At 43.6% G+C, this 15,134-nt stretch overlaps 1 protein-coding gene across 4 annotated transcripts in view; it reads right to left on the bottom strand.

The window, feature by feature from the left end:
- GPAM (glycerol-3-phosphate acyltransferase, mitochondrial) overlaps nucleotides 1–6,086 on the bottom strand; it is a 53,655-nt gene extending 47,569 nt beyond the window's left edge. For all 4 annotated transcript variants that reach the window (XM_070363993.1, XM_070363997.1, XM_070364000.1 and 1 more), the window contains exon 1: nucleotides 5,985–6,086. In XM_070363993.1, coding sequence (XP_070220094.1) covers nucleotides 5,985–6,021 — 37 coding nt within the window. In that variant the 5' untranslated portion in view covers nucleotides 6,022–6,086. The remainder of the gene's footprint in view (nucleotides 1–5,984) is intronic.
- Between the last annotated feature and the right edge of the window lie 9,048 nt (nucleotides 6,087–15,134).

The raw sequence follows: 15,134 nt of genomic DNA, 5'->3' as shown, positions 1-15,134 counted from the left end.
ATCTACCTATGCTACATGGCAACTGTGGGTTATTACAAGGGCTTATAAGGTCACTGAGGGAGGCTCCAACTTGACATGTGCTTCCTCCATTGCTGAGGCTGGGACCAGAGAGTGTAGTGAGCCATGCAGTAGGTCTTAATTCACATCACTTCTGTTCCCATTTCATTAGATAAAGCATCATATGTAAGCAAGAGAGTGAAGAAGTGTAATCCCACCACGTGCCCAAAACAAGGTAACTAAACATTTATGAACAACCCTAGTGACTATCAGAACAACCTCAGTGAATCTTTTGATTGGGCTGGATAAAGCAAAGGCCCCAGTCTGGAATGAAAAGATTCAGGAGCCTCTAACAGGCCAGAACTACCCTATATGACATTATAAAAGTCTGTCTCTTTTGAGAAATGTTTTTGTTGTGGTAAAAGTCACACAACATAAAACTATTTTAACCATATTTAACACTACATTTCAGTGGCACTAAGTACATTCACAATGTTGTACAACTCTCACCATCATCCATCTCCCAAATTTTTCACTAAAACGAAGAGTTTCCTAAACTGAAACTCTGTCCCCATTAAACACAAAGTCCCCCTTCCCCCATCCCATCCCCCACTCCCCCACGCCAGTCCCTGGCATCTACCAATGTACCTTCTGACTTTATGGATTTGGCTATTCTAGGTACCTCATATAAGTGGAATCAAACAATATTTGTCTGTACCTACTGTGTATTAGAATGCAGTTTTTAGGTTGACTTAATGTATGCCCTACAATTAGGTTTCTTCTTCCCCCCTCTGCTACACAGTAGGTTCTCATTAGAAATCTATTTTATGCATAGCCATGTGTACATGCTTATCCCAGTCTCCCAATTTATCCCCCTTTTTTCCCTGTTGGTGTCCATACATTCTTTCTCTATATCTGTGTCTCTATTTCTGCTTTGCAAATAAGTTCACCTCTGCTATTTTTTCTAAAAGTTTGCCTTCATTGTGCCTAGAATTGCACCTCTGAAGACATTATGTCTTTTAGGAAAACCTTTTCTTTCTAAATATTGCTTAAGACCACTTCTCTGAAAATCACTGTCGGTTGTTGGAACATATGATCCAAGATGGTTTGTGGAGCTGAGTTGCTGACTGAAAACAAAGCATCTTGTCTTCTGAAAGAGGGATCCTAGTGTGGGCTAGATTGTGCTTGCCCAGACTTACCGAGGACTTTTGTACTGTTGCATAACCTGCTGAGTAGTGTTGAGCAAGCTCAAGCTATGGGTGTAAGCCTTTTCTCAGCTTTCACAACCAACCCCATGTCCTGCTGGATTGCTTTCTACCTACCTGAGTATTTTTTCTTGGCATCTTTTGCTAGCTCAAGGCCCTCCTTCATTCTCATTTCACACTCTGTCCTTAGCAGACCAGGAACCTAGGAGTTGTTCTTAACTTCTTCCCACATTCAATCCAATACTAACATCTGACAATTTTACCTCAGCTTTCAAACTCATCTCCTTTTATCTTCCTCTCTACCTGAACTGTGTTGTTTGAGGACCTCACCATCTTCCCTGGAAGCATAACAGCTAACGACTAGGATGCCTCAGGTCTGCTTTCTACCCATCACCCTCCCAAACATGCCACACATCAGCCAGGATGAACATTTGAAAGTACAACACAGACAGTGTCAAACACCTCCATTTCTCTGCCTGATCCCCACTCCAACTGATGAAAATCTTTTCAATTATTCCTTTAGAACTGCCAGTGCCTGGCACATTCCATCCTTGTTAATCTCACCACCCTCATCTCTCTCCACTTGCCCTCTTTTTCTCTGACTTCAGTCACTGTGGCTTTCTTTTGGTTCCTAAGAAAAAGGGACTCTGCTCTCCCTTTGCACAAACTACCTTCTCTGCCAGCAGTGATCTCCCCCACAACTCTCTTTTTCCTCCCACTTATGCTTCATAACATAGTTCAAATCTCACCTCCTCATGAAAAGCTTTTTGACCCTCAGACTAAGGCAGGTCCCCTGTCATACGCTTCTTCTCCAGGGAACGTATCACAATTATAATGAACGTTAATTAATTGTAGAATTAGCCATATATAATTAGCCATCGTCTCTCCCTCTTAAATGTCTATCTTAACATCTCCCATCCCCTTCCTTTGTATCCCTAGCGCCTAATAGTGCCGTGTGCAAAACAGATGTTTAAGAATCTATTTGTTAAATGTCTAAATACAAGACACAATTAATTAACAATTAATAAAGGAGGTGTGAGTGGCTATTACACCTGTCAAGAGTCCTGGACAGATAGCTCCAGGGACAGAAGTATTCAAGGAGAGGTATATGAACCTAGAGTTTTAGGGGCTCAGGACTTACGTGTCTTGGGGAAGGCATGTACCCAATCTGATAGGAAGGTAGGAAGCAGATTTCCCATTCCTCTCCCACACCCACTTCCTGAGCCATAGTAGTGGGAACAATATAATGCAAGGGAGAACGGGGCCCAGCTCCTCAGTGGTAACCAGCAACACAGTGGGAGGTGGCCCACCATGGATAAGAACGCCAGACCGAGAGCGAGGCAAAGCGCACAAGTGCCCTATAAACTTAAAGGAAGGAATTGGAAAACACTTGAAAGGGAAAGCTAGACATGGCTGGAGACAGACTTATTTTTATTTTCTTCTCCTAGAATCAGTCTTTGTCAAAAAGGAAAAAAAAAAATCATGAAGAGGACAAGGAGAAACAAAACTGCTGCTGCTGCTGCTGCTAAGTCGCTTCAGTCATGTCCGACTCTGTGCGACCCCAGAGACGGCAGCCCACCAGGCTCCCCCGTCCCTGGGATTCTCCAGGCAAGAACACTGGAGTGGGCTGCCATTTCCTTCTCCAATGCATGAACGGAAAAGTGAAAGTGAAGTCGCTCAGTCGTGTCCGACTCCTAGTGACCCCATGGACTACAGCCTACCAGGCTCCTCCGTCCGTGGGATTCTCCAGGCAAGAGTACTGGAGTGGGGTGCCATTGCCTTCTCCAATGCATGAAAGTGGAAAGTGAAAGTGAAGTCGCTCAGTCATGTCCGACTCTTAGTGACCCCATGGACTGCAGCCCACCAGGCTCCTCCGTCCATGGGATTCTCCAGGCAAGAGTACTAGAGTGGGGTGCCATTGCCTTCTCCGGAAACAAAACTACTCTGCATTTTTTCTTTTTTTCTAATGAGTTCAAAGTCAGCTAGCAACTTACTTATTAAATCTAATTAGAGGAAGGATCAATTGCAGTTTAACAAAGGCTCATTTTTAGAACATTTTAAATAAATTTACTTTCATTACTTTTGGGGACATAGACGTTCTAAGATTTTCTTTTGGGAAAGTTATTCTCCTGTGTATTCTAAACATACTCCTTAAAACTATCTCTTTTAACTTACAGTTTTCCCAAAAGAAAATCTGTTCAAAGTAAAGAGTGTTATCAACCCAGTTGCCAGTGATCTAAATTACCTGATATAAAGTGAAACCCCAATAAGCATAATACAGTTGACTGTGGCTTTAACCTAATATATTCTGCTGGTCATCATCATATTATTCCATAAAATATTTGAAATTTGTTGCAAGGATGACCTTCAACATGAAGTAAGGAATTAAATAACAGGCTTTCCGTAATTGAGGGTCATAGGTTGAAATCCTCTCTCCACTTTGTCATTCTGCTGGCTTGGTGTGGGATTAAGTCTGACCCTTCACTCAATTAAGATGATTATACATCACCTGTTCCCATTGCATATTCAATTTTGCTTAGAAGATGGCAAAACATTTCCCCCTTTATGAAATTATGTCAAGTGATTTTTTCTCAGGGTCTCTGTTCTAGCCCTGTGTTCCTATCTTACCTCTGTATGTAAATTTAGCCCACATACATGAATTGTAGAATTCCTAGTAGCCACTAGAAGATATGGGTGGAATTAAACAAACCTTAATATCCACAATGTTGGTTTTCCTATAGATTATTTATAAGTGATTTTCTTAGCGAACAGGCCATCTAAATTTCTAGGTCACCTTCTCATTAATTGTTGAATAAATATAATCTAGGCAAAGGGTGAATTATGTCTAAAGTCCCATCAACTGATCAACTCCTGGAATGAAAGAACTTTAGCCTCCCAAAGATAAGGCTTAGCTATCTTTAAGCTCTACAGGGCAATAGTATGCCTTACGTACACAGCAGAAATTTCTTAGTGATAATAATAGCTACAATAATAAAATTATCTACTTGCTCAGTCACCACACTTTATAAACCATTGTGATTCAGCTAAATTCAAACTAAGTAGTCAGCTGGCTCTCCTCTTCACATGACCTGCAATCTGTTTTTATTTATGAAACCAGAGCTACCACCTTTAAAAATCCTGTCATTAATGAATTCTGGGCTTCATGGTTACAACATGGCCACTATTCAGACACATCCAAAATGATACTTATTCTGAACTATTAATTACAGCTGGACAAACTATATTATCCAGAACAATGAAGGGTCTTGGGATGCTGAATATAAAACTTAATGTATGGTTTTAATCTCTGCGTGCTTCATTTCCCTCATCTGTAAAATGAGACCAATAATTGTGCAGGCTTTATAGAGTTACTCTGAGGAATAAAAGTTAAAATCCATACGGCTCTAGGACGATGTCTGTGAGAACTATATAATGTTTGCAGTCATGATAAATATTCCCAGGAAAATGTGCGGGTCCTCTAAAAGGAAGGCTGCATTTGATCCAATTATCAATCCCACTTGCTTTCACAGATCATGCTTGATAAATGTGATCTTTGAGAATCACCGGCTTCCCCAGCTCCAACTCAACAAATTTTCCTTTTCCACTTACAAAAGTTCTAGAATTTTCCTTTGAAACTCACACTATAGATTGAGTCAGTAAAGTCTTTAAAGCAGTAGTTTGTAACTTCTTGGAATCAGGGAAACCTTTGAGAGTCTAATGAAACTCTAGACTTTCTCCTTTTAAAAAAATGTATATGTAAAAAGTTTCTATTCCATTTCAGGGGGTTCGTGACCCCCATCCGTGATCATTTATGGACCCCAGATTTTAAGAATCAGTGTTTGAAAGCATAGCTTGGAAGAGAGCCACCTTCGTATCTTGCTCTTTTAACAATGTCTGAAACCAAATGAGACAGAAACACATACTCGCACATTGTAAAGGAAGTATTAATTACTGTTAGCCAGGAGCGAAGAGGGTCAATAAATAAAGGGTTTTGATGAGGATAAAGATGACAAAGGAGGAGGAGAATGAAGAAGAGAACATGAGAGGGAGGAGGAGTCACCCCAAGTGAATCAAGGTTGATAAACTAAATGCACATTTTTATGTGTAAGTGAGCCACATAAGCAGCAGGGCTTTGAACTGGCAAATACTGTATGACTGTTATTATTGGCAACTCAAGGCAGTTTATCTGATTGTATCACAGCTTTCTTTTCAACCCCAAACAGGTACAATATTATCACTAGGATTCTTCACCCCTGTTCCTTGGCTCACATACAAAAGAAATGCTAATTATGGGAACTGAGCTATGAATTTTGAGTGACCCTAGGGACCAAATGATTATCTGGATGTCTTAAGTTGTGGGAAATTTGTTAGGAGGTTTTAAAATTACATTAACTGTTTTTTACCTTAAGTGCTCCACCTGGAGAAGCATTCAAGTCTCCTGATAAAGAATGATTTCAAAGAGGTAATAGCATTGGCCAGAAGACCTTTGGGGTGAGTCAAAGGCACTGTAAGGAGAAAAGCCCAAGCAAGGCAGGTGTGCCCAGCTGGGGTGGTGTGATGTGTTTGCCACTCTGATTCCAGCTCACTAGGCCCCCTACTCTTCTCCTGTTTCTAACAGTGATGAATGCCAGAAACCAAAAAGGAAGAATAATATATTTACAACAAAGGTCACATAACGAGGCCAAGGACTCGGTTACATTTCTGCCCCATTACGATCTTAGATTGCATCCATTCCTCTAAAAGCCATCTTCCCAGGGTCTCCAAGCAATGACATATTCTTACCTGTGCTGACTTCTGCTCCTTCATCTTCTACCATCATCACCCCCTGCTTACTGTGCCCCAGTCCCCAAGGCCATCACTTTGTTCTTGGACCATCCCAAGCTCACCTCTGGCTCAGGGCTTCTGTATTTATTGTCTCGGCCAGGAACATTCCTTCTCTAGATATTTGCATGGCTGACTCATTCTTACATTTAGGTCTCAGCTCAGGTAGCAACTGAGCTGACTCTGTCCCCTGCCTTCATACTATCCTGTTTTATTTAAAGCACTCGTCACTAGCTGGAAATAACCTCTTGATTTGTTTTCTTCATATTGTCTGTCTTCCCCACTAGAATGTAAGCTCCATGAGGGTGGGGATCATCTATGCCTTGGTCACAGCTGCAGCAGCCGAGGCTTAATGCAGAGAAAGCACTAGACATGTATCTGTTGGCCAAAGGAATGAATGATCATCATAATAGCGACATTTATTGAGCCCTTGCTCTGTGCCAGGCACAGAGCTGCAACTTTTTATAAATACTATCTCACTGAAGTCTCACAGCTACTCTCCAAGGTGAGTCTTTCTTATCCCCATGGTACAGATTAGGTATCAGAGAGGTGATGAGGCTTTTCCAATGTCAAAGTGAGTGAGTAACTAAGACCTGATTTGAACCAAGGTGTATTTAACTCCAACGCAGACACTCTAAATTAGGAATCAGTAGGCTTTTTTTTTTTTTTCTGTAAAGGGTCAGATCATAAATATTTAAGGCTTTGCAGGGTCTCTGTCACAACTACTTGACTCTGTTGTAGAAAACAAGCATGACAAGACATAAACAAAAGGATGTGGCAGCGTGCCAGCACAACTTTGTTTACAAGCGGGGGAAGGGTTTGGCCTCTAATTTACAGACCCCTCCTTTAAGTCATAATTCTAGCTATGCTTTCCTAGAAGGGGATTAAACAAAAGAGGAGGAGGGAAGTACAAGAAAAACACCACAATGTGTGCTCATCAAATAAGAAAGACAGCAAGTGAATTAACTAAGTTTAAAAAGGCAAAATAGACAATGAAATTCTGGTGGGAGTTATGACTCTCCTGATTCAACTTTTCAACTGAATTATAACCATCACTGAAGATAACAGGAGAGTTTGATGCAGACAGGGAAGCCTGGTGTGCTGCCGTCCATGGGGTCGCAGAGTCAGACATGACTGAGCCGCTGACCCACAACAAGGTATTCTGTTTGAACCACGGTCCTATTTTATTGTAATGACAGGTTATCTCACCTGCCAACATGCGAACAGACCCACATAACCTCCATCCCAGCAGGCCCAAGGTAGGCAAGATTGAAGGACAAAGTAAGCCAAGGCATTCTGATTGCTAAAACTCTTCCTCTCTCCACCACCAAGCCTGAAAACTTCAGTCTTTTCTTCCCAAGCAAATGTCTGAGTTCACTGGCAAGAGGTGAAAGATGTGACTCACAGGTCGCAGCCAACCCAGAGACACCTCTTGAAGCCTCGTTGAGGAAGTGAACATACGGGTTGCCCAGCTGTTTAATCAGAGTGGCTCTGGAGACTGAATATCAGCATTAAAGCAAAAGATCAGCTCTCCAGAACCTTGAGCCTGGGTTGAAAGGTAAGAGCTGAACTTTGGGAAGGTGAGAGGCAGGAACAAGGTGGTTTCTGTAGTGCTTAGCTGGTGCATGAGCAAAGGCTGGTGTGGGCTGGAGCCGTGGAGGACAAGGCCTCCTCACTGCACAGCTTTTCTCTCGGGCAGCCCTAAGGCATTAGAAACACGGTAGATAAAAATTCTTATTTCTATCTTACACTGAAGAAAGAATCCCTGTGGAAACAACATATGATTCTTATCTTAGACCAGTAGGTGAATTTTCCTCAGTCTGTATGCAATTTTCTAAATATGGGCTTTAAATGTTTGAATGACAAAGATTCAAACCTTAGTCAGAGTCCTGAACCTTCTCTTCTCCGAGGCCTGCATGTGTGCTTTCTTATAAAATCCAATTCTCATAAGAATGCTGCTGAGTCAGTTTAACCAGAGTCCCCACCTTTGACCTCTGATTAGGTTCCTTATCCTCTGCCATCACCCCCAGGTGACATCTGACACCTTAGACTTTCAGCAAAGAATCCTATGAGGTCAGTCCACCCAGAACCCCCCTCATCCATGATGTTTCCTCTTGGCAATTTTCTACCCACTGATCCCCAACCTGCTCCTTAGCTATAAATCCCCACTTGCCCAGGCTGTACTTGGAATTAAGCCCAGTCTCTCTCCCCTACTGCAAAATCCCATTACAGTGGTCCCCATATTTATCACAGTGGTCTTGAGTAAAGCCTGCCTTGTCATCTTGAACAAGTGCTGTTGAGTACGTTTTTTTTTTTCTAACACAGAAAGGCAGCTCCAGCATGGTAGAACCAGCATCTGAAGGGGAATCTAGAGATGCAAGATCTGCATTAACAAGCAATGATGTCCTGGGTACCTCTTCCCACTCTCTTTCTTTTTCTGAGCCTATTTTCTTATCAGTAACATAGCAAGTCAATTTCATACCTTTTCATCCACCTTTTTGTTGTCTGTTTAACATCTACTATATGTATTGTTATTAATAGTCATATTTAATTTCCTTTCTACTATTATACAAATTGATTTCTATCAAATACTTGGTATTTACCAGAATTGTGCCATATGCTTTCCATATGTTCTTATAGATAATTCTCACAACATCCCTATAAGGAGGAACCCTTCTGATTGCAGACTCACCAGTATGACAGCTCAGGTTCAGGACGGTAACATAAATTGCCCAAGATCAACTGGAGAGTAAGTGGCAGAGTTGGAATTTGAGCATGAACCTTTTTTCTTTGGGAATTGCACTGTCTTCATGAGCCCTGGCGCCCCTGGTCACGGTCTAAATGGAGAGGAAAAATGCAGATTCAAACTCTCTTACCTAACTTTTTATTACTGCACCACAATTTCTCTCTCTGGGTCAGTCTACAAAAGCCCAGGGTGTTTTTCCTGGAGGAGATAGTGCTGGACCTGCCAGGGATGTTCAGTGCATGGTCTTTGCCCTTTGAGACACTTAAACCCCAGGAGAGATGATAAAACCCATGACTTTATCCATGCCCCAGGAGTCCTGATAACCCACAAAGTGAGGGTTCTCTCATCCTCAATTCCTTATAGTCATTTTTGTGCTAAACCAACAGCAAGCAATGGCATCTGCAAATCTCCGGATACTGGAGAAATCTTTTCTCTCTGCTAAGGAGAGGCAGTCCCTTTATGGATGGACCAAGTCAACAGTCTAGTGATACAAGCCCTCCTTGAAACAAACAGTTAGAGATTTATTTTTTGAAATGGCATATCCATATTGGCTTGACAGGGAGGAGTTGCAGGCACGTGGTAGGATAAGAGCAGATTCCCAGAAACAGAAGAGCAAGGCTGGCAAAGTTACTGCTTTGTGCAGAGCTGGTGCTTGGGGCAGGGGAGAGAACCAAGGAATGATTTTAATTATTGAATGTCTACTGTGATCTACGTGCTTTTATATACACTAAGCATTAGGTCCTCACAATAATGTATAACGTTTCTATTTTACAGATGAGGCTAGCAAGATAGACAATGGGAATTTGCTGTATGACTCAGGGAACTCAAACAGGGGCTCTATAACAACCTAGAGGGGTGGCATGGGGAGGGAGATGGGAGGGGGGGTTCAAGAAGGAGGGGACATATGTATATCTATGGCTGATTCATGTTGATGTTTGGCAGAAACCAACAAAATTCTATAAAGCAATTATCTTTCACTTAAAAAATAAATATTTTTTCAAAAGAACATCGTTTCAATAAAAACTAACAACAACAAAAACAAAAAAAAACCCAAATAGGACTTCTAGCTCTTTTTTTTTTTTAATCTTTACCTCAGTGCCTGTGTAGACACTTTCCTACTCTAATTCAGATTTTCATGAAGCAAATGGCAGTAGAACATCAGTATATTTAGGCTGTAAAAACTAATACAGTACAGAACATACAGTCAGAGCTCAATAAAATAGGATGAATTAACAACTCCTAATGAGGTTTCTCAAACTTAGATGTCATCTGATCCAATAGTTCCCCACTGAGGATATTTGGAAATATCTGGAGACACTTCTTGTTGACACAAAACAGTGGAGGTGTACTACAGGTATCCAGTGACTAGGATGCAATGCGCAGGAAGTCCACAAAAAAATGATGACCTTTAACGTCAATAGTGCCAAGGCTGAGACATTCTAATCCAACCAAACGTGTTTCACTAGGACACCGTGACCCAGAGAGATGAAGAGACTTGTCCAGGGCCACACATCAACAGCTGGTTGGTGACAATCCCCTGGAACCTTCTATAATTGTTTCTTGCCAGACCTCAAGGCTAACCAGCCAGAAGGCTGCCTATGGTAAGAGAGATGGGTTCAGTGGGAAGGAAAGGTCATGTTGGCATAATGGCCCAGGTAAACCAAACATAATCACACCAGTTCAAAAGGACCACAACTCTTCAGTCTGGGCCATCCCCTGAATAAGCAGCAAGGAAGGTTCTGGAACTAGGAGACCAGAACTCAGAACAGAGTATTCACCTGGAAGCCTTTACTGCTCACCAGCTTCATCTTCCCACTCCTTCCTTTCCTTAGGGTTCCAAACCAAACACAACCATCAAGTCAAAAAAAAATTGTTTTTTTCTTTTAATAATTAAATAGGCAAGTTAAAAATATTAATGATTAAGTGGTCATATTAGGTCAAGTAGAAATTGCCAAAAACTGAGTCTCTCTAAAACATATTAGTCATTTGCATTGTCATTGTCATCATCAACAATTTTTTGACCTCTTATGTGTCAAGAGACATGCTGGGACCCAGGGGAGAGATGGGCAGAAGGAGAAGAGGGTCTCCACCAAAAACACACAGAAGTCATATCCTTGACCCCAAAACGCACTAAGTCCAAATGTGAGGGTCTCCTTTGCGAATGCCAGCACAGAGCAAAGCCCACATTGCAAAATGGGTCAAACAAAGCACTTCTTACAGCTAACTAGCTAGACCTTGTATGAGTCACTCATTTTAAACACCTTTTAACACAAACATTCAACTTTAGCCCAAGAATTTGGACTTTACCACCTTGTATAATATTACTGGGATCTGGTTTGCCTGGTGGACATTTTCTTCTATCCATCAAGCTTCGGGGGGGATTTTCAATGCCCTAGTAATACCTGGAATGGCAGGGTAAGCAAGTGCAATATGAGACTTCATCTAACCAGAGCAGATGCTTGCACCCCAAGGCCCTCTAACCTAAGAATGTAGACAGAGGGCAGAGGCAACTGTGAGCTAGAGTACCAGCGTCTTTTCCAGTAAGTCTCTAAGCTGCATCTCAGTGGAAGATGGGGATCTCAGTTAACACAATTCTGCAAGATCAACTTTTATCTTGAAATTTTAATGAAAAATTAAACATCCTGATAACAGTGAGTACTAATGGCTTTTATTTCCATTGCAACTGCTTTCTGAGATGGATAATTCCCTTTTAGATTTTCATGAGTTTGACCCAGAAATTGGATATTCAAGGCATTAAACATACAGGAGCCTGGGCTGCCAAGAGAACAGTAGAGTCTATTTAAGGATTGGGCTGCCACAGGCAGCTAAGTGTCTTGGGAAAGTGAGTGGAATTTGAATACAGCAGCTCTGCCACTCTGCTGCAGACTGGAAAATCAGATACTAAGACAGACGCCCCAGGGGCTGTGCTTGGGTTTGGACATAGGTGCTAATTTCAGTGATGAGCAGCTTTTTGGGCAATGATTCCCACGCCTTGAACTATTGCTTTTTTATTCAGCCCAGTGAAAACATTCAAATTCAACTCAGCAGAAATTGACAGTCTACAAACATCATCATGTAATAAAAGAAAAGAATGTTTTAACAGCCCAACAAGCAGGATGACAGCTTCTCAGAACAATGGGAAATTTCTAAAATTGAATATCCATGGCCATCTTAAAGAGCTGCTACTTTGTCCTCAGTTCTTATGTCACCATAGACTAGAAAAACCTCAAAGACCAGCACCTATCTTCAGTCTGGAGTCTGGGTACTGTGAGCAGCCGCTGAAGTTGTGTGAAGAATTAGGCTTGAGACTCAGCTTAAACAGAGAAGATATTCCAGGGCAAGGATAGGGAGCAGTGAGGGGGTGAAAATGGGGGGACAGCAGTTTCCCTGAGAATAAGCTGCTCTGCTCTATGGAGGCACTCTGTACACTGCGAGGCCACGGTACGTTGCTTGCTTAATTACCCATCTCTTCCATTGGGCTTTGAGTTCCTTGAGAGCAGTGTCTGCCTTGTTGCCCCGAGTCACAGAGCTAATTAGATGTGGTTGTGTGGCAAGGGGGCACTGGAAGGAGCAATGGCAAAGTATAAGGGACACACTGTACTACTCCAAGGACCCATATGATCTGAGGATTTGGAGGGCACATTTTCTATTATCTAATCATGCATGCAGTTTCTGCCTGCTGGAGTGAAAGGGGCTCCACCTCCATCCTACCTGGCAGACTCATCCTGAGTATCAGCCCACAAGATAATTAAAATGTGCCCAGAGGAGCTTGGTGGGGTCCGGATTGCTGCTGCTCGGGGCAGGTGCCAGGGGACCACTGAGCGATGGCTCAGGTCGCATCCCTTGATCCCTGAAGCTGTTTGGGCAGGAGCAGGGCTACAAGTGGGAGCAGCCAGCCTCCTGCCCACTTGCTGCTCGATCCTCCTGTTGCCCTACTGCCAAGACTGAGAAGCATTCTCAGTTCCAAGGTTTACACTTTTCCCAGGCCCTTGTTCCTCATAGTCACATTCTGGAATTGACTCAAAGGAAAATGCCACTGACACTGTTACCAGGAGCTCCCAGAGTGAAGCTCCCCTTCCCTGCAGAGAAAGTCCAGCCCACAGGCAAATGGATGTTGCTTTCTTTCAAGACTCATTTTGGGTGTTTTGTTTTGTTTGGTTTGGTTTGGTCAACCTGATTTCTGGCAGGATGCTGAAGCCCAATAGACAGAGCCAACCTCAGCTGAACTTCCTGCCAGCCCCACTGGCCACTGGATGGAAGCCAGATGCAAAGCTCACCCAGCAAATGAGCTGAGAGAAGGGGAGGATAGGATGGGGAGACTGCACAGGAGCCCAGGAGTGATGATTGAGCATTTTCATTAGCTGACTCAGTGTGACACCAGGAGCCCCGTCAAACATCTGAAATATTGCTCAGCGGCTGAAGAACTAGGTTCCACGTTGATGGGATTAGCGATGGTGTGGGTTCTGGGAACTGAATTCTGAAGCTGAGTTTCCCATTGCAAACATCCTGCCATTTTCCTCTTTTGACCTGTTGGGGAGAACTGACCTCAGGGTACCACTTGCTATTTAAAGTCTTATTGGAAATGGTCTTGTCTAGTGTATTATTTACGGGATGGCATCTCTTTTCCTTTCTCAACATCCAGTCTTCTGTGACTCTCCCACCAAACAGGGTCTGAAATTCTGAATCCAGGTGAAAACAGTTACGTGCCTTAAGATATCAATCCTGCTGCCTGCTACCTATTGCCATGCCTGCTCACTTCAGCCATCACTGGCTAGAACACTGATGGCCCTGGGAGGTCCTATGAAGCCTTGTTGTGACCAGCAAGCAACAGGTGGGAGTTGGCTAGCAGACATGAAAGCAGAAGAATGAAGCCCCAGCTAAGGGAGAGGGAATGGGCAGAGAATTGATTTGTTTCTGAAGGTCATGGGCACAAGGTCCCCAGTGGGAAGGTGGAGAAGAATTGAAGATGTTGACACTGTTCTTTCAGGAACCTGAGACTGACCATTTCCTTTCATCACTCTTTGCAGGCTCAGGCTTCCCGTCACCTCCCAGAACTTCTGGCTTTGTCTGGAAAAAATGCTAACCAGCTCCTTTACAAGAGCTGTCACTGAAGCCCTGGCCAGAGGGCTCACAAAAGACACTGTGTGCAGTGGGACGGGAACGTGGTGCTCCTGGGAGGCTGAGTGGGTGGGGAAGGGGGGCAGTCTGAGTGCACTGCTAGGCAGCCGGAGATGATGATGCGCCCGCCCCGAAATACTCGCCCCTCCCCTGCCGCTCTCCTCCCAGCCTGTCCATGCTTGGCATTTCACCTCCAGAGATGACCGCCCCGGGTGGGTTAATCATCCAGGATGGAGGTGTAGGAACCTGGGGGAGGAAGACACAGAGAACCTGTTTTCTGCACCTCCAGTCACCCCTGCCATCCCTGGGAAGGGGTTAGGGATTTTCAGCTGATAGAAACAATCCCAGGGGAGAGAGGATACTGGACTCCAGCGACCAGCCAGCTCTTCCTCTATCCTCCTGGAGTTTGCGCCCGCCCCTCTCCAGCAGAGGAGGCAGCCAGGTAGAAAAGCACTGGACAGGGAGTCAGGAGGCTCCTGTTTCATCTGCCTCAATCCTGCTGCAGGTCAAGGAATCGTCAAACACCAGAGAGCAGCAACTCAGTCAGGAATCATTCAGCTCATCAAAGAGGACTTTCTCAACTAGCTCTCCACCCTCGTCTGAATCAAGTCCTTTGTTCTTGTTTCTCATCACAAATGGGAATGACCTATTTATTTATGTGATTGTTTTGTTCGTTTGTTTACTACCTCTCATCCCCCATCCTGTTGAACTGTAACCTCCCTGAGGGCAGGGAGCTTTCTCTGCCTCATTCTCCACTACATCCCAATGCCCCTCACACAGTAGACACACACTGCTATTTATTGAAAGCAGAGTCTCTATTACCAAGGTAACCCCATGAAAGAAGTCTTAGAACCCTTTTACAGATGAGGAAACAAGGGCTTAGACAATTTAAACAGTAAGTGGAAAAGGCAAACATCAGCCGTGGATCTGAATGGCCCTTCCCCCATGCTCTACTACCTTTGTAACAAAAATTACCAGATGACCAGACAAGGGAGATACCCTTAAGCTGTGGGCATTGGCTTAGGCTTATCAGGCTGTGATGCTGTAGGACCAGACGCCCAATATGGCTGGAAAAGAGGAGGCGGGAGGAGGGAGAGGGGTCTCTTGAGAACAGAGAGCAGCTCAAATTCAGTGTCCCCAGGTTGGTGCCTGGTCTCGCCACGTCAGGTGCTAGATCAGGATCAGGAGCCATAAGTCTGTGCACTGGGCTCACCCTCTACCTCTTCACATTTCCCTGAAAATTATGA

Source organism: Bos mutus, chromosome 26, assembly GCF_027580195.1.
Source record: "Bos mutus isolate GX-2022 chromosome 26, NWIPB_WYAK_1.1, whole genome shotgun sequence".
Taxonomy (NCBI): domain Eukaryota; kingdom Metazoa; phylum Chordata; class Mammalia; order Artiodactyla; family Bovidae; genus Bos; species Bos mutus.
This window is presented reverse-complemented; position numbering and strand designations above follow the sequence as displayed.